The sequence below is a fragment of the Ammodytes marinus genome (assembly GCF_949987685.1).
Source record: "Ammodytes marinus genome assembly, chromosome: 11".
NCBI classification, from domain to species: domain Eukaryota; kingdom Metazoa; phylum Chordata; class Actinopteri; order Uranoscopiformes; family Ammodytidae; genus Ammodytes; species Ammodytes marinus.
The window spans coordinates 11,250,592-11,273,229 of record NC_137215.1 but is presented as its reverse complement, the minus strand read 5'-3'; the positions used below and the strand labels follow the sequence as shown (position 1 = coordinate 11,273,229).

General features: G+C 40.8%; 1 protein-coding gene across 1 annotated transcript; it reads right to left on the bottom strand.

Moving 5' to 3' along the window:
- Positions 1-1,660: 1,660 nt before the first annotated feature.
- adss2 (adenylosuccinate synthase 2) lies at positions 1,661-22,445 on the bottom strand. Its single transcript, XM_080036586.1, has 13 exons — positions 22,076-22,445; positions 15,510-15,612; positions 13,319-13,387; positions 13,166-13,216; positions 12,949-13,015; positions 9,994-10,101; positions 9,295-9,376; positions 9,088-9,214; positions 7,203-7,357; positions 6,110-6,234; positions 5,830-5,927; positions 5,382-5,531; positions 1,661-3,452 (listed from the first exon to the last, which is right to left on the bottom strand). The coding sequence occupies exons 1-13, from the start codon at positions 22,262-22,264 to the stop codon at positions 3,400-3,402; spliced, it is 1,377 nt and encodes a 458-aa protein (XP_079892712.1). The 5' UTR covers positions 22,265-22,445; the 3' UTR covers positions 1,661-3,399.
- Positions 22,446-22,638: the final 193 nt, after the last annotated feature.

Genomic DNA, 22,638 nt, shown 5'->3' with positions numbered 1-22,638 from the left:
TGTGTCGCCACAGTTGGCTGAAGGAGAAAACTCATTTGCTTGTCCATTTACTCTGCTTCCCTCTGCAGCACAATGCAGCGGCAGCCGTCGGACAAAGAGGCCTCACTGTGGGATTCAAATAAAGGAGGGAGGAGGGGGGATGTTAGTGCATAGAAAGGATGAAGGGTTTTGGTAGTGGTGGGGGTACGGAGGTTGAGTTTTGGAGGCCAGAGAGGATTGAATGAGTTGTATAAGAAGGAGGTGGGGGGGGGGGGGGGGCAGGGGTTGGTAGATTATGTGGTTGAGCGATATAGAAGAGGGAGGGGCGGCTGGTCACAAAATTAGTGCAAGTCCGACCCAAATTGGGGGGTCAGTGGTGCCCTTCGGCCTGCCGGTGTGACATCAACATGGTATGTGCTCCAAGGTGACACACTTTGTTCAATGGGATGACCTCACTCTGGACAGCTGACACAGGGTCAATTTTTTAGGGAAAATCAGAATATATATGGAGTTGTGAGTGTGGAATAATCTTATCCCCAAATATGGGTGGATTAGTCGGTGTGTGTGTGTGTGTGTATGTCAGTGTGAGAGTTTGTGGGTTTTCTTACAGGTTGTTGGCGCAGTCAGATGTAGTCAAATAAGAGGGAGGAAGCTTGGTGAAGGTAGGCAAATGAACTTCAGGTGAGGCTGTGGTCGCTAGTGGAGTATTAATAGTAAACACCAACAGAGAGACATTTTAGTAGAACTCACATCTGTCACAAGTACAACTCACTCAGTAAAAGAAACAATACCAAAGTGTGCTTAAAGCTCTGATACGAACAGAGGCCCATTTCAAATGTATTAGATTATAATTATTCATGCACTAATATTAGGCTACTTTAATGTATCAGCTGATAGAAAGGTCCATTTTAAGTATATCAGTTTGACTGGGTCAATAAACTAATCTTAAATACATAATCTATTCATTGCTTCTATTTGGTATGATGAATCTGAACCTACAATAATTTGTTGTGAATTAGAATATTTGCCATAGTATTGTTGTAGAATACAGAGCAGTACAAGTCACCACTTTACTAAAGTACTATATTTGAGTGAATGTACCTTGGATTTAAGATGTTTATGGTTTTGTTTAGTGTGAATTAATGTTTGAATCTATGCTTGTGTGTAGCCTTATTTATATATGTGTCTTCATAATGCTTTCCAAAAAGATTCCCACGTCTCACTTGGGCCTCTAGCTCATTACAGTAACAAATGTTTAGCGTTCATTCCCAGTCAAATGTCTCCATCTAGTGTTCATGAAGAAAACTAGATTATTGCAAGAAGTTGATTTCACATCCCTCAAAACAATCAAATACTGAATGTCACATTTTGGAAGAAAATAAACCTTTTCGCTACAGCAATTTACAGATAATATTAAAAATAAAATGGCTTTATATATATATATATAAAGCCATTTTATTTTTAGCCATAATTATTATATATATTTTTTTCTAAGAAAAATATGAAATAGCAAATCTCCACCAGGGATCTTAATTAAATTGCTTAAGTATTGTTGATGTATGTAGTATATTGTCTCTTTGATTGACATGACGGACTGCTTCAGTGGAGCAGATAGAAGTCTTACAGAGTGTGAAAGAGTCATGTAGTACACGTGACAAAACTGCTTCACCATGAATTCAGAAAACACCACCAGTTTAAATTTAATAAGAGTTGTTGACAGTACACATAGTTCTTTTTTTTTTCTTTGTTTTGATTCACAACTCAGTTAGAAGACTCTCTGGTTTCAGCACAAGACATCTCAAGACAAAAAGAGCATGAAGAGTTCATACATTAAAAAACAAAACAAAAAAACATCCCCTTTTAATCAATGTCCTGAGAAAAATGTTTCAGACTTGAGCAGTCAAGTTTTATGTCACAAGAGAAGATACTGTTTTATATGTATTTGACAAACAAATGATTTGATTTGACTACTTAATTTAACTAAATGCTTCCAAGCAAAGTCGACATTTCATCTTTTAAAATACTAAATGCTTCACTTCTGGTATCAAACCCATTCGTGTGTTTCAGACAAAGCATTGGAAAATGTGTAATCTTCAAAAAAAAACAAAAAAAAAAAACAGGTTGTACAGACATCTGACAAAAAAAGAGAACAAATTCAACCACGTCTGCAAATAAATCTTGTTTGATAGTGAGTCTGTTTCTGCTTTTAAAACTGTCACAACACTTATTTAAAATGTAAATGATCATTTGATGAAAAATTTGACAGAAACAATGTGACAATTCCACCAAAATTTGTTCAGCTTCTCCACCTCAATCAAAAGAAGCTCTTTAAAGGAGCGTTCCGTGATTTTTATACAAAGTTCAGTAGCCAGTGTGAACAAGTTTGCGTGTTTTGTGGCTCTAGAGGAAAAGTCTCCCAAAGTCTGGACTTTACGCCACATTAATATCAGATTTAACTTATCGTAATATTTTCATTTTCTTTCTGCTTTTAAAAACGTGTGGAGTAATATGGACAACTGTCTTGTACAGTATTCTTCATCATTCCATCATTAAAGGTTGTTGCTGTGGCTCTTCTGTCTACTTTCTCTTTAAAACATCAAACTTCTCAATTTACAGAAGGATCGATGCCAGCATTTAGTGGAAGCAGTTAGCTAGTTACAAGAAAATGTAAAAGGCAAATATTTTGGTTGAATGACAAGGCAATGGGAGTGGCTTTAACTCCAAACATCTGTCTGAAGACGAGAAAAAAAAAAGACACAAATAGTATACAAATATTAAAGGATCCCTTGATCATGTCAGGATGTGCTGTAAACCTGGCAGAATAAAACATAAAGCTGATAAGAGTCCAAAGCATCTAAAGTGCCCCGAGGTTCAAACTTTTTAAAACTGATTTACACCAGAATGGCACAGCGCATTTAAAACACAGCATAGATTAACAAAAAAATAATAATACACTTGAACATTGTTTGACCGACCCAACGTTTGACAGTTCTTAGGGGACGTGATCCCGTGTCTGCGTCAGTGTGTGTGTGTTTGTGTGTGAGTCTCTCTCCCCCCCTTTAGACCTGATGGAAGCTGGTGTGCCGAGTATGTTGACGTTAATATCTTAGATATCTAAACATGGACAGACTAAAGAGATACTGGGCCGTGGAGCTGTTATCTTAAAGTTTTAAAACTTTTAAAACATCTGAATTGAGACGTTGAGGTCAGTCTGTTCCGGAGCGGTCTGGTCTATAATGTGGAGCAGTCCGATGATACAGTGATGAAGTGTTAAGAACAGACATGATGGACATGTCTCTGTCGGAAAAGTTGAGACAGTTAGGTAGGCTGTGTGTGTGTGTGGGGGGGGGGGGGGGGGGGGGAGAGAGCAGAAGGGGTACAGTTGATTCACTGCTGTGCATCCTCTTTGCCTGCCTTCGTCTAAAACAGCTGGATCATGGACTCCCGAGACTTGCCCACTCCAATCCACTTGACTGGGCAAACAGAGAATAGATAGGTAGGTGTTAATCATTGAGTTGCAAACCTGGTCATAGAGGGAGCTGAGCATAGTGCAAACGGGTGTGAATTTAACAGTTAAATGTTCAACGGTGCAAAATTACTTCTTTCTGTATAAGGAAAATTAGATTTTAGACTTTAATTAAATGCCATTCTATACAGTGGAGGAAATAAGTATTTGATCCCTCACCGATTTTGTAAGTTGGCCCACTTACAAAGAAATTAGCGGTCTATCATTTTAAAGCTAGGTTTATTTCAACAGTGATAGACAGAATATCAAAAAGAAAATGCAGAAAATCACATTAAAAAAATATATAAATTATTTTTCATTTCATTGAGTGAAATAAGTATTTGATCCCCTACCAACCATAAAGAATTCTGGCTCCCACAGATTAGTCCTCGTGCTTTAAAAAAGTATTCCTAATCTCAACTAGTTTCCTGTATAAAACACACCTGTCTCAACTTGTTACCTGTATAAAAGACACCTGTCAAAAGAGTCAATAAATCAAACTCCAACATCTCCATAATGGGCAAGACCAACAAGCTGTCTAAGGACACCAGGGACAAGATTGTAGACCTGCACAAGGCCGGAATAGACTACAAGATAATTGGCGAGAAGCTGGGTGAGAAGGAGACAACTGTTGGTGCGAATATTCGAAAATGAAAGAGACACAAAATGACCATCAATCTCCCTCAGTCTGGGGCTCCATGCAAGATCTCACCTTGTGGGGTATCAATGATCATGAGAAAGGTGAGGGATCAGCCCAGATCTACACAGGAGGAGCTTGTTTATGATCCCAAGGCAGCTGGGACCACAGTCACCAAGAAAACCATTGGTAACACTACTATAACTATGCCGTAATGGATTGAAATCCTGTAGTGCCCATTAGGTCCCCCTGCTCAAAAAGGGACATGTACAGAACCGTCTGAAGTTTGCCAATAAACACCTGAAGGACTCAGAGAATGCTTGGGAGAAGGTGATGTGGTCAGATTAGAACAAAATCAAGTTATTTGGTATCATAGTGACTTGCCATGCTTGGAGGAAGAGGAATTCTGACTATGACCCCAAGAACACCATTCCCACAGTCAAACATGGAGGTTGAAGCATTATGCTTTGGGGGTGTTTCCCTTCTAACGGGACAGGTGGACTTCACTGCATCGAGGGAACTATGGATGGGGCAATGTACCATGAAATACTGGGTGACAACCTCTTTCTCTCAGCCAGGTCCATAAAAATGGGTCGTGGATGGGTCTTCCAGCACGTCAATGACTCTTAAAATACAGCAAAGGCAACAAAGGAGTGGCTCAAGAAGAAGCACATTAAGGTCATGGAGTGGCCTAGCCAGTCTCCGGACCTTAATCCATTAGACCTGTGGAGGGAACTGAAGCTCAAGCGAAAGCCTCAAAACCTTTAAGATTAGGAGAGGATCTGCAAAGAGGAGTGGTCCAAATCCTCCTGAGCTGTGTGCAAACCTGGTCATCAACTACAAAACACGTCTGACCTCTGTACTTGCCAACAAGGGTTTCTCCACCAAGTACTAAGTAATGATTTGATAGGGAATCAAATACTTATTTTACTCAATGAAATGCAAAATTATTTATATCTTCTTTTTATGTGATTTTCTGGATTTTCTTTTTGATATTCTGTCTATCACTGTTAAAATAAACCTGGCATGAAAATGATAGACCGTTCATTTCATTGTAAGTGGGCAAACTTACAAAATCAGTGAGGGATCAAATACTTATTTCCTCCATTGTATCTAAAAGAACCAATTTGACAAAAACTAAAACTGTAAAGAAAATACCTATCAAACATAAATCATTATTTTGGGTTAGGGAAACATTTTGCATCAAAACCTAAGTCATTATTTCATGTCTGGACATTGAAAGACAGGTGCCCTTCATACCATCCACTCCCAGGTGCTCCTCAATGTAGCGGACATATTTCTGGGCATTCTCAGGCAGCTCCTCGAAGGTTCTCACGGCTGACGTGTCGCTGTTCCAGCCGGGCAGAGTCTCATACTGGACCTCCACACACTGCAACACCTCCTGATTGGCTGGCACACAATCAATGAGACCAGAGGTTAGGGATAATATCACACCATTTAGTGTTACAGGAGTCTGCAATCAAACAGCTATGAAAGCAGATCAACATGTTTCTGCCTTGAAAAGAACTCTCGATAAATAGTCATCATGTAGACCGGAAGAACAGGAAAAGCTGTAGACCCGACGAGAGGTGGGATATTTTAAAATCCTTTTTCACAACCTTTGTTTTAAGTTATTCTCTTAATAAGCGCTGAAAATCAATTGTAACAATTGCACATAAAAAGGTTTCTCATTCACACAGCGGCTCACCTGGAAAGTGAGGTATAATTTCGTTGTTGACTTTGTACGCCACGCCCACTTTGATCTCTGAGAACACGTCAAGGATGTCCAGTTTGGTGAGCGCTAAACTAAGGGGACAAAAGGGTGCAGGACGTTAAGTTGCAAACATCTGGTGAAACCCTGCCCCTTTAACAAATACAGATTGATTATTGTTCTCCTTTATATCCCTTGATTTTCCACTATAAACACACACATTAAGCTACACGATATAATATAATACATAATGATACAAAACACACACTGAACTCACGCGGTGAAGCCGTTAATCATGTGGGCATATTTGATGAGCACCAGATCCAGCCAACCACATCGCCTCTTCCGACCTGTGGTCACGCCCACCTCCTTCCCCCGAGTCTGAAGCAGCTCTCCGATCTCCTACGAAGGACAAGATGAGCAGCAGACAAATGAAGTTCACTACAGATGGTGATTGGTGGCAGTTTAGCAAAACCTCCTTTGGATGGCACTGTTTGACAACAACGTTACACATCTCCTGCAGTAGTCTGAGCAACACATTATTTTCTTTCAAATCAGTTAATATCGCCTCATGATCCCCTAACTGGCCGTATTGTGTGTTAGCTGTAATAAAATTCTGTGGTTTATACACATCTTTTGCCCTGTAAACTGGAATGTTGCTAGGAACGACTGACTCCCTTTGTTCACATACCAGTTTATAGTGCCTAGGCTGCAAATTGTTGCAGACAGGGACAGAAGATTTTATTTAATTTTTTCAGGTAAACAGTATAAATGCTAAGCTTAATATCCCTTCCCTTATCCTATGTTAAACTTTTTCCACCGCTTAATTTTGCCTCCAGAAAGAGACACAAGATGCACAACTAAAATAAACAGCTGTCTGGCTGCAAATTAAAGCTGTGGAAGAAATCGCAGTTTAGCGTACAATTGAAGGGATATTTTTATTTCGGGTTAGCATTTAAATATGTGGAAAATAATGATTTTGCAACAATACATTACTTCTGCTACAGCGACATACTCCCCAAACTCCTTAAAAGTGACTACGCTCATCACCATCTCCATAATGTCATAGACTAACTATGTATACGTACCTCATCCATAAATACCAAACTACCCCTTTGACAATTGATTTATGTTCAGTGCAAACACAGTACGGACAGGTAGCATATTAGTTTGAAGATATTCACTGATTTTGACAAAAAGTGATTTTGACAACAAGCATTCTCCAGAATCGTTGACTTTTCAAATGAAGTGGTTGTAAACCAGTTGCTTTTAATGTGACATACTAAAAGTAATCACAGCTCTGATGTACTGTATCTATGTCATGTTTGCACCTTGATACAACATATGAGTAACTGTGTGTGTACTCTTACGTTGGTCTGTTCTGAGGGGAAAGCTCCAATGCCCACTCTGGTGGTGTAGGCCTTCACCACGCCATAGACCTCCCCAACGTTCTGAGGCGGCATGCCCAGACCCGTGCACACTCCACCCACCGTGCAGTTGGAAGACGTCACAAACGGGTAGGTCCCTGCAATGACATGAGTAGTGTGAACTCATCACATATCACATTCTTTTTTACGGTACAAAGTGGTTGAACAGACCATGCGACTGAAAACAAAATTGGGAGCAAGATTTGTCAAGAGCAAGTCGATTTTCAAAGTCTGACACTTTGGGCCAAGACAACGGCGCAAGGAGTGGATTTCTTTTCACTGTTCAATTGCCTCTATTGGCTGCAAACTACAAAAACTCACTTCTTATTGTTTTTAGAAACACCTGCAAAGTTTTTTGTTTTTCCTTCTCTGCATCAAAGATTTAAAGAACGAGGTGTGGATTATTGTCCCAGTTTAACCTGTACTGAGAATAAGAACCTGCTTGCTCAATCAATCACTGGATATTACGCCCCATAAAAGAAATACCTCTCAGTCGGTCACTGACTGAGAAGTAAAGTGTTCTCAAATACCTAGCGTTGACCTTTGAGTTTGGCTTGAGGCTCACTGGCTTCTAGTTAAGCTGTCTAAAAAAACCTGTCTATGTGACACAAAACAAAACAATTACTAAATGGTTAAGTAATATTACTGGTTTGTCCTCTGTCTAACTATGCCTGAGGTGATAACCACATAGAGACTGACACAAACACAATTCAACTCTACCACAGATATTCAGACAGTGGCATGCTTCAGGAATTGTGGTTCAGATAATACGGTCAAACAAGTTTTGAGTTTCCTAGTGTTTAGACTGAGATATGGTTGTGTAAAGGGGAACAGGTTTGAAGTCGCCTACAGCTGTTCAAGTGCTCTTGAGCTAAACACTGACGCACTACATGTTCCCATATGATAAAGGCTAATGCAAACACATACGCTTAATGTCAAATGATGAAGACTAAAGTTAAAGAGTCTTGATGCTTCAGTGACATTTGCCACTATTTTCTAATCAGGTATACAGTAGATATAGCTAGCCAGAGAGTGAAGCCTATCAGTGCCCAGGACACTGTGCCCTGATACCACCAGAGTTATTACAGGCAACGTGTTTTGATAATAGCCAGTGTTCAACCTCCACTGCAATTCAAATTGGCTCAGTGCCGTCACTGCTCTTGGTGTTGACAGGTCTGCTCAGTTATAGTGACCTACCAGGACATGGCCAAGATTAGCGTGTGTGTGTGTGTGTAAAATACAATCGTAATGCTTTGCCGACATCACCCTTAAGAGAATATTTCTGGATTTAAAGAACACTCTGTAATTGTGATCGTCAGACCAACAGACAGCAGATGCCCTTCGTGCTCATGCACAGTCCGGTGGCATTAAGTGGTTTTAACTGTGAGCGTGCACGTCAAATCTAGACGCCAGAGCGCCTCATAAGCAGTAAGTAAACTTACCGTCATCCCTAGCCTGAGCTCCAAGCAGGCTTTTGTAAAGAGCATCACAAAGTTCAAATGTTTTGGGTAAACATATAACTGGGTCACTGAGAATGCACTCATCAGCGCTTGGGCGATCGTGATCAGAAGCCACATTTATTTTGATTTTTTTGGGCATTTTTATGCTTTATTGATAGTGTAGAGACAGAGTTGAAATGGGGCAGAGAGGGGAGTGACATGCAGAGAATGACCGCGGGCTGGAATCGAACCCGGGTCTGCTGCTGGCCGAGGCCCATGGGGGGGACACCCTACCAACTGAGCTAAGGGTGCCCCTGAAACCACATTTATTCTCAGAGTAAAAGAGTTGGCAAACAGAATTTGGCCCATGCACACAGCGATATACTGACCAAAGTCTATGTCCAGTAGCGCTGCGTTGGCTCCTTCCACCAGGATGTTCTTAGGAGGGCCGTGAAGAGCTTCGTACATGTAGTACACCCCATCTCTCACCATGTGCTTGATCCTCTGCACATAGTCCTAAAAATCACACCACATTACTGCACAGAAAACTATTTAATGTTTCTAGCAGTATTTTTCTGTATTCAATTTTTCGTTACCTTTAATCTGAGCAGCTCTCCATCTGTGTCAATCTCCAGAGTGGGGTACATGGACTTGTATTGCCGGGCCAATACTTTATACCTGTAAGAGGCAACATTGATAAGTTTGAATTCAATGAATCCACCAACTGGGCTGGTATAACATAGCATTTAACATCAGGAGAATATAAACACAGAAGGTTCAAAAAACAACATCTTGCCATTTTAACTTGCTCCTTATCAAGCAACAGTTCCAGACACAAAGGACAAACAGAAACTAAACAAAGTGGCTCTGAACAGATTCTAGGAATATTAGGAACCTCTGTGTAGGGTTTTGGCATCAGATAAGCATTTGCACACAAGGTTGTTGTTTTTACCTTAAAAAGGGACTTCCTGTATTGTATTACCTATTGAATTTCTTTAACTTTTTTTCTGTCAGAAAACACCCGCTTGGACCTTAATCTTTAATGTCAAAAATGCAGGTAAAGTTCCTTATTTCCTACAAAGGTTCCTGTGGTTAAAATAGGCGATTAAACTGAAGCCAGGTATGTGTGGTTGAAATGCAGGTGAAGTTTCTTGTAGGTGAAGATGCAATTAATCATAACTCATTCCTCAAAGTTCTTTGGAAAGCCTTGACACTTACAGCAAATATACTTAAAAACAGATTTTCACCAAAACCCCAGGCTAACAGATATAAGATCATGTAGAGTTGGCACAGACCTTTCTGAGAACTGAGTGAAGTCAGCTAACAGGTCACATATCCTGAGGCCGCTACGTGCTGCCTTGGCCGAGTACACTGGACCAATCCCCTTCTTTGTTGTCCCGAGGCTGGGCGGGGCCAAGAGGGAAGGGAGGGAGGGAGGGAGGGACGGAGGGAGGGAGGGAGGGAGGGGGAAAAGCGAAAATAGAAATAGCATCAGCATGTGATCTCAAACAATAAAATGCCTTTTTATCAGTTGGAAAGTTCATCATGTCATGCATCACAAGAGTTAATCCCCAGGTGTTTTAACTTCTCACAGGACCAAAAGTGTGACTGAAACAATAGGTGCAATTTATATTCAATCGTAGAACTGGTCAATCGGACTGAGCTGTTAATGGAGCACAGTGCAAAAAGCAAGTGACAGAGAAACCTTATTTGAATAGTCCAATGCTGATACCGACTTATTTTTAAGCAGGCGTCATCGTTCCATTTTCAGCCAGCCTCAATAGACACTAAACATTTTCACACAGATGCATCACTGACACTTGCATGTCTTTATACATGATAAGAGTATCACATGATAACTATTCAAATAAACCGTTTAACTAGATCAATATTTACCTATGACACACTCTTGTAACACACCCTTTTAAAAAGGAAAGGGCTTCCCACGGCAAACTTTGCTCACCCTACAATGTTGTCTATTGAGTTTCATCACTGGTGGTAAGAGTATTCAGAAGTATTCATCACCAACAATACAACAATGTAAAAAGCCATGCATTCAAAAAGGTTAACTTTGTGAAAAGCGCATGAGTAATGTGAGCAAAGTGTATTTACTGTATAAAAAATAGAAGCTGCAGCTAGCTTAACTACTTAAATCCAGTAATCAGGCATCAAGATTAGTACTGGGGTAGGACAGGAAAAGTTCAAGTTTTGCAACATAAATCTCCAATCGTTACTTTTGTCTGAGTTTAGAAGTTTAGAGAGGGAACAGCTCTTTAGGAGAACTGCTAACAGTTCATACAAGACATATTTGAATTGTTAGCAGTTCTCCAGTGTTAATAGCCCCGAGTAGAAACTGCATTTTTATCAATTAGGTTTTGTTACGTTAACTGGAAATCTTAATCTTAAATTCGTAAAGAAGTGTAAATGTGCGGGGACAAAAATGTAAAAAATACCAAGACACAGACAAGATGGATCCACCCACACCCACATCCGCACACACACACACACACACACACACACACACACACACACAGAGACAGAGTGTGTGACGCAGTGTACCTTTAAAAAGAACATGCATGTTTTCCTGGCAGATATAATCAATCAATTATGCAGTAAAATGAATCCACATCATACTCTGACTCCAAGCAGCAGAGCAAGCTGGACGCCTGGAGATGCTGGGAATCTAAAAGCACCTCACAGAAATCAGCTAAAAGGTTATAATGACTGAGGCATTAAGGCACACTGGTGAACACACCTTTCCTCTCTCTTCCTTACACAACACAACACAACTAACTGGGGTGAGGGGTCACCATGTGGGGTTAAAAGGCAGATGCATGACAGTGTGCAGGTTGTTGTTTTTGTGATGTGAATACACGGCCACAGAGGTGTGCTCACAAAATAAGTGATCGGCTTGAATGCTTCCTTCAACTCCTAAATATGTATACACATATGCTGCAGTTTTAGTAACCTATTTTTAAACTGCAATCACAGCAGAAACAAGTTGTGAACACAATATTGACATACCACCTTTTAAGTTGGTAGGTCGAACAATTTATGCTCTTTTAGCTGTTTTGTGGCCTCCATCACCTGGGGGAAATATCTGGCTCTTAATCTGCTTCATTATGTCCACCAGCTCTACATGCTCAGCACCAAACATCTGAAATCAGCTGGCTGCTGCAGCTAAACACAACATTATTAAATCGGTGAGAGTGGGGCGGAAATATTGTACAGTTGCAGCCAAACACCTAAACAATGAGCTGAAACTCACAATAAAGCTCCAGAAAGCCAACTGCAGATTCATGTGAAACAGTGAATTTCTAATTAAACCCTTTCACATTGTCATCTGATGCATTGTCATTATAGAATGATGGATTATTATAGCCGTTTTAATTTTGTAAGAAAATACCCTAGTCTTGATTTAAGTTAAGAGGGAAAATTAGATAAAATACTACGGCTGATGCCACTTGCTGCACTAAAAAAATTAAGTTTACAGTACTGTATAAATACGATCGTTGAATGTGTAGTGTGGGACAGTGTTGTTGTTCACTCAGAGCCGTGCTGGTTGCTATAACAAAACAATCTCCAAAATCATCCAGATGGAAGGACAAAGAGTGACCTAACTCTCACATGAAGAGAGATTGTGACTTCCGTCTAACATGAATACTTAAAAAATACAATCAATGCAGGGGCGCCCGTGGTGCAGTGGGTAAGGGCGCCGCCCCCCGGGCTCAGGCCCCCGCAGCAGACCCGGGCTCAAATCCCTCCAGGGTCAGTTCTCTGCATGACTTCCCCTCTCTGCCCCATTTCACCTCTGTCTCGACACACTGCCAATGAAGCATGAAAAATGCCAAAAAGTATCTTAAAAGAAATAAATAAAAGAAATACAAACAATAGCTAAGGAATGCAGGAAGTGTTGCATTTGAAATTATTTTTAAATCTACGAGATGCTGTGGTCAGCTGGATGTTCTACTGTTTGTTGGTGGTGTCTCATGAGATTGAAGATAAGTCCAGGAGGATGAGTCAACTTCCTTCTCGGAATGCGTGGACATGGCAACAGATCTGATCTCTCCCTACAAGTTTGTCTATAGCCTCTGTGTGTGTGTGTGTGTGTGTGTGTGTGTGTGTGTGTGTGTGTGTGTGTGTGTGTGTGTGTGTGTGTGTGTGTGTGTGTGTGTGTGTGTGTGTGTGTGTGTGTGTGTGTGTGTGTGTGTGTGTGTTGTTGCCGCAGCCGTTTATAACAGGTTTCTTACTTCTTGCCTGCTTGCTCTTGTCTCTGCTGTTCCTGAACGCTGTCAACCGCTTGGTGGAAGTCAAACACTGCAGGAGGAGGGAGAGAGGGAATACACACTCTCACACACACCTCAGTGAAACCAGGGCTCAAGCACCCACACAAACACAACACACACTCCCACAACTTACAGACACTTGTGCATGTATGCATTCCCACAATATGCGAGTACTACTCACCAATATGTGCTCTGTCTGAGATGATCAACCTTTGCTCCCAGTCTTTTAGTCCTATGCACACACACAAACAAATATATTGAGTCTCGACACACAAAACACAGTCTTGTTCTGTTACTTATTGTTTCATTCTGTTTAACCTCTAACTTCACTCACCTTTTCCTTTGCGCTCGTTCTTTTCTGCTTCCTCAAAGAGGCCTGGGAGGTGGATCACTACACCATTGCCTGGGTGGGAAAAAATGTATTCAAAAAATGGTAACGTTTAAGTTTACAGTCTCTGATAAAACTGAACTAAACAGACATTGGCGGTTGTGTGCAAAAAGATAACATAAAGATTATACAAAGTCACGATGACTGTCCTTGGGCCTGCAGGATGTTTTAACTCAAGCTTATTTATAGAAGTGCTTTCCAACTCTACGGCCTTTGAACGACTTCACCAAGAAGTTCAATGAACTTTAAATGAAAGCACAGAATGTATTATGCAGCAGAATGTATCTGAAGTATCCAAACTAAAAGTCCATCCAAAGTATGTGCATTTCATTATGTCGATTAATGTTGCAGATGCATTCAGTGCGTACGCAGAAGTGTACTGCTAAAGTTTGTCGAGGTGACACTAATCCGATACCTCTCAGAAATGAGCAGGGTAGAAGTATGCCAGCAAAGTGAATTAATTAAATCTATTTACAGCACTTGAGTAAAAGTACCAACACTGACAGTTACCCAGTGCTTTCAGAAAAAGAAACAAAAAGGAAAATGGAATTGAACGATGTAGTGCAAAGAAAACCATGTCAGAATGAGTAGCATTAAAAATATGATTAAAAATGTGTTAATTAATATGAATGCTTCAGATTTAGGGTCCGTTGTGTATACTGGCTCGCTGTCACACTGTTGTGTCTCACTGAGATAAATCAGAGCTTTAAATAATGTTATTAATTAAATCTCTGCTTTTTTCGGCCTACACAGTGAGGTTTTTGTTTTAGAAAGGTGTTGATCTAACTTCATAGTCATTTTGGAGGATTAAGTGTTATTTGTGGTGCAGTGTTATTCTTATTTTGTCATACAGAGAAGTGTTTCTTGCATCATGACCAGCCTCTTGTAGACTGGAGGGTTTCTCTGTGATTTCTGAGCAGATTTATGACCATTTAGTATATAGAACATGTGTATAACGTTTGGGTTAAGACTTGAGAAGAGCTACACATTTTCACCTCATGCAGTGTTCTTGTTTGACGTCCCTCCCTCCACACCTTAAACTCTCCCTCCTAAATATGCATTCCTCAGTGTTACACAATACAACACAAAGACAACGCAAGCTGCAGCCCAAAACTGTTCCAACAAAACCTGTACGATAACGACCTTCATGAAGGTAGAATATGTTGAGTGCTGTTGTAACTGACATACTGGATGTATAGAAGAATACACATAATTATCATATGATGTGCAGTTTAATATACACACAGACGTCTTTTAAAATGTCAATTATTCTGTTTGGAATTATGGTTTTAGCCTGACATATACATTATACAGAATCAAATAAGCACTTTTTCACTCCTGGAGATCTCAGCATGTAGATCAGGATTTAGCTTAGTGAGAATGCGAGCTTACAGAGCTGACGCTGCAAGTATACAGTTATAGCGTCGTTATGAAAAGTGTGTCTGTGGGATTAAGTGTTGCCTTTAAACAGCTCAGAATAATCTTGAAAGTGTGGAAAATGGTGATAAACAACATAAATAAGTAGTCAATAATGCAGCACCTTTAAGAAAGTAAATCAAAGAAACGTACACTGCTCCACTTTAATTTAGTTATAATATTTGAAAGACAATGTCAAGATTGACACCATGCTGCATGTTATCTGAGCGTCTGAGCCTGCAGAATATTACTGATATAAAATATCAAGGCAGAGATGTGATCATGCAGCTGGCACATGTTAAAGTGCAGACGTGTGGAGGGTTGGAAGAAGCCAGACGGAAAGAGTATAGGACACCATTAGCTAATGAAGTTACTGCAGAGGAGAGGATTCTGAAAGAGAACTGCAGTAGTTTGGCCCAGAGTCAAGCTGATCACACAGTCAGTGAGCGTAGCAGCAGTCGTCAAAGTGGAGGACGTTTACTCTGGGCAATGACGAACGCCTGGCTCAATAGAAGTCTCGATCAATTCGGGCGAGGAAATAGCGAGGAGTGGATGGCCTTGAAACCAGAGCCTGTGCATAATAGTGTGTGAGAAAACGATGTGTGTGTGTGTGTGTGTGTGTGTGGGCGCGCTTCAGTGAGTACGCAGACAGACAGCACAAACGTGGGTGTGAATGCGAGTGTGTTTCTGCTTGCGTGCTGCTCGCGTCTACATTACACACCGATGAAGGCGGTGACCTTGGGGTTGATGATGCCGCTGGGCAGGAGGTGAAAGTCGTACTCCACGGAGTCCACCACCACTGTGTGTCCTGCGTTGTTCCCGCCCTGCAGGAGAGGAGACAGAGAGACCCACCATGAGGAGAATAGACTACACAGAAATGCAGTGACAGACAGGCATTTGACTACTCAGGTCAAAGTTTATTTATATAGCAGCACATTTAAAAAAAATAAAAACTCAGTACAGGCTCAACAAACAACACTGTATAGGATAAGCAACATGAAAAATAAAAACACAATAAAAATTAGCATAATAAAATGTCAAAATGTCATGCTCAACTTGTATTAAAAGCCAGTGCAAAGATGTGAAGCAATGAATTGTGTTCAATTAATGGACTGAGCAGTTCTTATATTCAAATGGTAGATTGTTCCACAGATTAGGGAGCAGCAGCCACAGCAAAAGCTCTGTCACCTTTGGTTTTCTTATAATGACTAATCGACGGCCTTGCGACTTTGTTTGGCCGAGCTGAAAGAAAGGAAGGCTGAATAGTTTGGCGAGTAGCAACAAGCAGCATCATACATAGACAAACCCCTGTGTGCGACTCTGTGCTGGCTGCTGCTGCTGCTGAAACGCTCACACAGACACTGCTCCCTATGCAGTCACATCTCAAGGGAAAAGATCTCACTGCAGTGTAAACTTACTGACAAATCTATCCGATTGTTTGGTGCTGTTAATTAAACATTATGTAAACAACAGTGCTCTGGTCCGGTCAGACAGGACTTCAAAAAACACGCTGAAGGAATTGTATGTGTTGCTTTGCAACCTTCTAGTTCTAGCAAGCTTACTTTCCTTTTTTTTTGGCATCAAGTTCAATGACGAGACAGGTCAAAGAAAGGTCAAATACAAACCACAGCTTGGTACAATTCCATATCCTTTTCCTAAACCTCTCTTATTAGTTTTCCTTTTTGCAAGTCTGACTCACCAAACTCCTGGAACTGGTTAGTTTTAGTCTGATGATGAATGCCAACCCTTCACTGAGCAGAAGCGCATTGGTGAGATCTCATCATTAATATTATCTACGCACATAAAGTCGACATACAGGGCTTCGGTCAAAAAGGTTAGACTCTGCAGCTCATAGACATGATGCAAACATGGAAAAAAGTACTGGAGTAGTATTTTGTATTTAAAATTGTCTGTTTATTTTATTTTACTGGATTTTGCTTACCGTGGGGTAGGTAGGACTGGACAAGCCCAGGTTTCTTCCTACCCCTTTTTTTAACGGGTTTGGTGTGTAATATGTTGTAATTACTAATTAGCTTTTGATTTTTTTTTTATTCCCAGTTTTACTTTTTGTTATTCTTGTATTATTATTTTTCTAAATTGTTCAAAATAAAAGATTTCATTCAATTCAATTCATTCAGCACAAGCAAAGCTAAAAAAAAAATCAAAGATTTGAACGGGAGAGAGGACAAGTATTAAATATAGGATGTTATGTATTACGATGTTTTGCCGCGTCATGCCTGTGCGACTTGCGCCAGTGCTCACGAGCGACTCAAATGCTCCGTCCTGTGACCGGGGATACGTTCCTAATGCTGCTGGGTATATAAATCAGGCCCAGCATGTGCTTAGACCACATGGAGTTATTCCTGGCCCCACAGCAGCACCCTGAACGTGGAGAGGGGGGAAAACAGATGCCTCTTCTTTTTAAAGATGCTTTAACGATCCATTCCATCCCCCCAGAGAACCTAAATCTGGTTCTCCTCACAGTCCCGTGATCTGCCGGCCTCCTTTCCCCCCCACCATCACAAGATACTAAACTTCTGATACCCACCTGCTACTGTACTGTGTTGGTTTGTAGTACACTGCTACTGCAACACTGATTATCCACGGGGTTTAGAGATAACATTTAAAAAAAATCCAAAGCATTTAACAGCAATGCCCAAAGGAAAATCAGCTGTTCTGCAAGTTCAATCGCTACAGTGCTACACACCATTTCACCTGACTCTACTGTTGAGCTCGTTGATTTTCCAGAAACAACGGAGACATTGGAGATATTCTTCGAATTATGTTCACAATGCAACAATACATTTATCACTCCACACATACATTTACATTGTTCTATTCTGTACACACGCCATCTATTGCAAAGTGGTCCCTCCTTGGTCGCTTCTCCTGAAATGAAGAGCTTAATTTTGGGAAGTTTTTCCTTGGCACAATCAAGGAAAAACGGTGAGATTCATGATCTAGGGCTTGACCTTGACTTGACATTCACTTGAAGAAATTAAAGAATAAGGACAGAAGTGAAGAATTTTGGTATGAAGTCCAAATGACTTCTCTTACACCTTTCTCAGAATAAAGACTGTAAAAAAAAAAACCTGTTGGGTGTTAAAGGATCCAGTCGCCTTGTTACCTGATCTGGACCTGTGACCCTGCTCCCTACCAGGGGATAAAAACAGGTGTCACAGCCCACATCCTGCTGCGGTATGGAAGGCCTGGCATGGGATACTGGTGCAGCTGAAATGTCTTAGTCATTAGAATTTGTGAACTAATTAGCTGATCCACAGAAAGTTAAGAGTTGGGTCATTTATTAAAGCAGCTAACAATATTTCTATATGAACAATGGATCACAGGGTTAGGGTTAGAATATTCGATTTACACATCAGGTGGACACGAACACAACTCCAAATGAATGATGTTGTTGCTACGTAACTGCTGGATGTGTACGTATCCACAGATCCGCAGTGAACATACAACTTAGAACTGGCCAAAAGTAACACTGATTCGCGCATGTTAAACTGTCAGTTCCCCTTAAAAGATCGTTATGTTGAAAACCTTTGTGGTCTTTGAGTGTCACGACTTTTTCATGGAAAATATTTAGATAAGTGACAGAAGAAACATGTGTTAATAAATCAAACTAATGATGGATGGACATTTAGCTGCTAATGGTGTTATGCATTATATCATGGCTTACTCCGAAATGATGTTTATGTTTTTACAACACGTGTCTCTCCACACGGGTCAACATGTCTGCTCTAAAAAAAACGAGCAATGTTAAGAAGACTTACATTTGCAATTTGAGAACATCTTTGGCAAAGGCAGCGGTTTGTAATAATTAAAATAAAGCGTTAAATGGTAGTTGCAATACTTGCGGCTCAATCAATCGTCCGAATCGTTGCGGTTCTATTTAGCTAGCAGATTCATATGAAGGCTGATTTACTTTTCTGACAAAAGATGACAATGCATCATGTGTTGTGTATAAGACTGTGTCTCTAAGCAGCAGGGTGCCATGGTGAGGACAGAACCACTGAATATGTTCAAGGTCACAGCTTCAAGCCCTGGTGTTGACAACCACTTGCAATTGTTTAGCATGAAGTTAGCAAATCATTCCCAGAGTGTTGATCTTGAGGTATTTCTGCTAGAATTCTGTACGAGACATAACATGTATCTGACCCTTTTCATTGAGTGTTGAAAGATGTTGTGCACGGTGCCTCTATTCACCAAATTTTTCAGTGAAAGGGGCAATCATGCAGAACTTTCTATAGAACTAAGCCTTGGTTTCAGTAAACAATGACATAGCAGCAAAGTGCATTGAATCAGCGCGTGGTATTTGATCCAGATGATATTTTATTTTTATTTTGTAACAGTAATCTGTGTATCTGAATCCGAATTTGATGAAAATGGGGGCGGGACCTGATAAGCCTTTGGCTTCTTCCGTCTCCCTTCGGACAACACAAAGTATGATGTATGAATATTTGCAAGAGAAAATTGTGTATTGTGTGGAATTGTCTGAAAGAATAATAAATAAATAAATAAATAAATATCGTATATCGGTATGAGACCATCCGTGGCGAATGAATCCGTTTCCTGGCAAGCCAATACAAAATACTGGAGAAATCCAGGGTGTAAACACGACTAGGGTCCTCTGAGAGTTTCTTCTAAATACAGGAAATGGCACCAGTTTAACTTGACGAGCTTGTTTCAGAGCCCTGTGGCAGCTTTCAGGTACTAGGCTAATCATCTCCCAAACAGAAAAAATAAGAGGAAGAATGAACTTTTAGTGCATTTCAACTTAAAATGTCGGAAGATTTTGGAAATGTCCATTATACTTTAATATTATTACATAAATCAAATATATGTGTTTTGTCAGACATTCAGTTATCTGAAATGTTTTATATAATATATTTTAATATTCATATGAATACATGTTTATATTAAATGGGCTGTAACTATTTAACCAGTACAGCTGCATACAACCCTAAATTGAGAGCGTTGGAGGCTAATGAGCAAATACCTTCACCACATGATTTGGATATATGATATTCCGGCATGAGGACTACTGAGTGAGTAAACCATCAGTCTCCTGAGTTGTGTTTTGCCCTCTCAGCTACACGCCCTGCTTTCTTAGAGGTCTAGCCTGTAACCAACACCAACGAGACTGCTGGCAAGGCTAATCATTTTATAAAAAGATCAACGCTATCTCCAGCCCAAACACACACACACAATAATGTATCGAAGGCCTCTGCCAAGAGGGGGTTTATTTTTATGTATCTTGCTTTGGCAGGACCGACAGGAACAGGGAAGCTCAGAGGATCAGGAGAATCCTTGTTATGTCAACTTGTTATCAACAGAGACAACAGACAGCCCTGTGATCTACACAGAGTTAGAATGAGCTGTTGGATTGACGGTTGCATTAAGGAGCACAGTGTTAAGGAGGGTTGCAATTTATCATTATTCATTTATCTGCTGATTGACTTCCCAAATTATTTTATGTGATCTGTGAAATGTAGAAAAGAAAATTCCCTGCTTGATGAATGGAAACCAGTGGTTCACCCAAATTATGAATGCAGTAGCAATAATACAGACTACTTGTTGTATTGCACGTTATAGCAGTTTCTCCAATGTTTCACTATAGTATTGTGCATGAACTCTGAAGCAGGCAAAGTGTCAACAAAATGGGAAGTATTCCACATTGATGGGCTAACACACTGAACTCAGCTGTTTTGTTAACCAGACGATCACTATTGCAAAATAATAAGGTTATTATTACATTTAAGTCTAGACAGGTTGACTGAATACACTGTATCTAGTTGCAGACCAAATATGAACAGTCTTCTGTCAGACCAAGGCTTTCCTGGAGTGCATGTGGTTTAAGTATGTGGCTCAGACTGGGGCTTGGTCCTCCCTCTACTGCTTTCCCTCAATAGCTCACCTCTTCTTGTTCATGTACATCAGGGACAAGTATGGCAGGGAGTTGAACCAATGAGCCACAACGTCCATATAAAGAGGGGGGCGCATTGGACGTCACTTAAACTACACACTGCCTGATCAGATGAAATAACAAACACTGATGTGAGGTTGAAGAACACTTCCACATCGCTGTGTACATGCTGCTTGTGTCATAAGTCTGGACGCCGCCACTCAAATCCTGATGTTAGATTGCACATATCCTCTTGGGGCCCCTCTAGTCTGTCTGAATAGATAAGCTGGTTTATTTAAGCATGTGTGGCCCCACCCCTCAAAGCAAAACAGAATGGTGTTTATATTTTGAAGTCAAAGTCCAGTCAACAAGGAACTGACAGTGACAAACTTGAATTGGACTAAATATAAATAGTTTAAATTGTAGCTAATGATGCCTTCAAGACCAGGATAGGATGACGTGTACACGCATTACGAAGAGGAACACTGCTGCAATAACCATAATCACAGGTTATACAGTGTAAAAGTAACACCATCTACCAAGGCTGCAATTATTCGTATAGGCAATTATTAATTGAAAAACTGCCAATAGCCTACTAGTCCAGAGGCTTTGGTGAATGTGGAAATGAAAGTGAAACCTCAAGGATCAGGATAGAGAGAGAGAGAGAGAGAGAGAGAGAGAGAGAGAGAGAGAGAGAGAGAGAGAGAGAGAATAACTGCCACTGAAGAACTCAATTTGGACGATATATGACTAGGCTATTTCACTAAATGGAGTGACAACTATTTGTATTATAATTTATTACTGTTCATAGGCCTAAACACTAATTTGGTGGGGGGTTTTATAACCTAAATGCAGCTAATGACGCCTCCAAGACCATGTAGCCTTATCGCATTAAACGAACACTTCTGCAATACCGCCATCAAAGATGATACAGTAGGTAGGCTATACTGTTAACATTATCACCCAAGGATGTATTTAAACCCAACACTGGTCCCTTTTGCTAAAGAGCTTTATACGAAGCAACAGTGAGCGAACAAAAAAAATTAAGAAGAATATCCCAGTTGGAGTGATGCACCTGGTCACTTTAGTCAGCCCGAGGTACCTCCTGCAGCTATCCTCCTGTCATGTGCGCGCGACAGGAGACAATTCATCACATCACTTTGGGAGTCCGAAGAGCTAAGCAGGCAAGCAGCTAGCAGGAACTCAAGGTGACATTAGCAAAACACTGAGAACAACACACACAATGAGATGTTGGTTAGCTGGACGCGGACCTGACACCTAACTTGTTTGTAGCTAGATGTGTGAGGAAAACCTTCGTCAGCTTGACCAGGAAAGAGAGTACGTGAATGCAGCACGGGGGCTAAACCACCAACCTGACATCTGCACACCATATCCGCGTTCTGTGCCAGCAGGTCCACAACTTTTCCTTTCCCCTCGTCGCCCCATTGAGCCCCGAGCACCACGGTCACTCTGTTGCCCACGGCCGGTCTGGGTGCGCCATTTGTCGGGCTGTCGCTGTCGCCGCCGTTGGGGGCCCCAGCCGGTTCCTGACTTTCCGACATTTCTGCTGGGTTGCTGGGCTGACTGACTACACTCGTGCGCCCTTTTTTGCACTGAGAAGACTGAAAGAGCTACCTCCAAGGCAACGTTAGACGCTAGGAAGTAACACAGTTTAGCACATGCGCACTAGAGAAAAACGAAATCATAATTACCATGCCCATAAGTGTGACGAGAACAAAAACATGAAAAACACGCGCAGCTCTATGCCTCAGTCAAATAAGCCGGTTGCAGTTTTAGGTACAATATTTGACCGCCACATGTATAATATTGTTGGTAGGCTAATTGTATGGATTTAAACGACGATGTGTCTGGGTTCTGTTGATAGGTGAATCTTGATTGCTTTTACAACCTCAGATGACACTCCCACTACTCTGGA

What these genes read in the sequence shown, in the direction of transcription:
- adss2 (XM_080036586.1), bottom strand. Translation starts at nt 22,264, where the DNA reads ATGTCGGAAAGTCAGGAACCGGCTGGGGCCCCCAACGGCGGCGACAGC. An exon ending in ATATGGTGTGCAGATGTCAG is followed by an intron (nt 15,613 to 22,075) that starts GTTGGTGGTTTA and finishes CCTCTCCTGCAG; the next exon opens with GGCGGGAACAACGCAGGACA. An exon ending in AATTATACCTCACTTTCCAG is followed by an intron (nt 5,532 to 5,829) that starts GTGAGCCGCTGT and finishes ATTGTGTGCCAG; the next exon opens with CCAATCAGGAGGTGTTGCAG.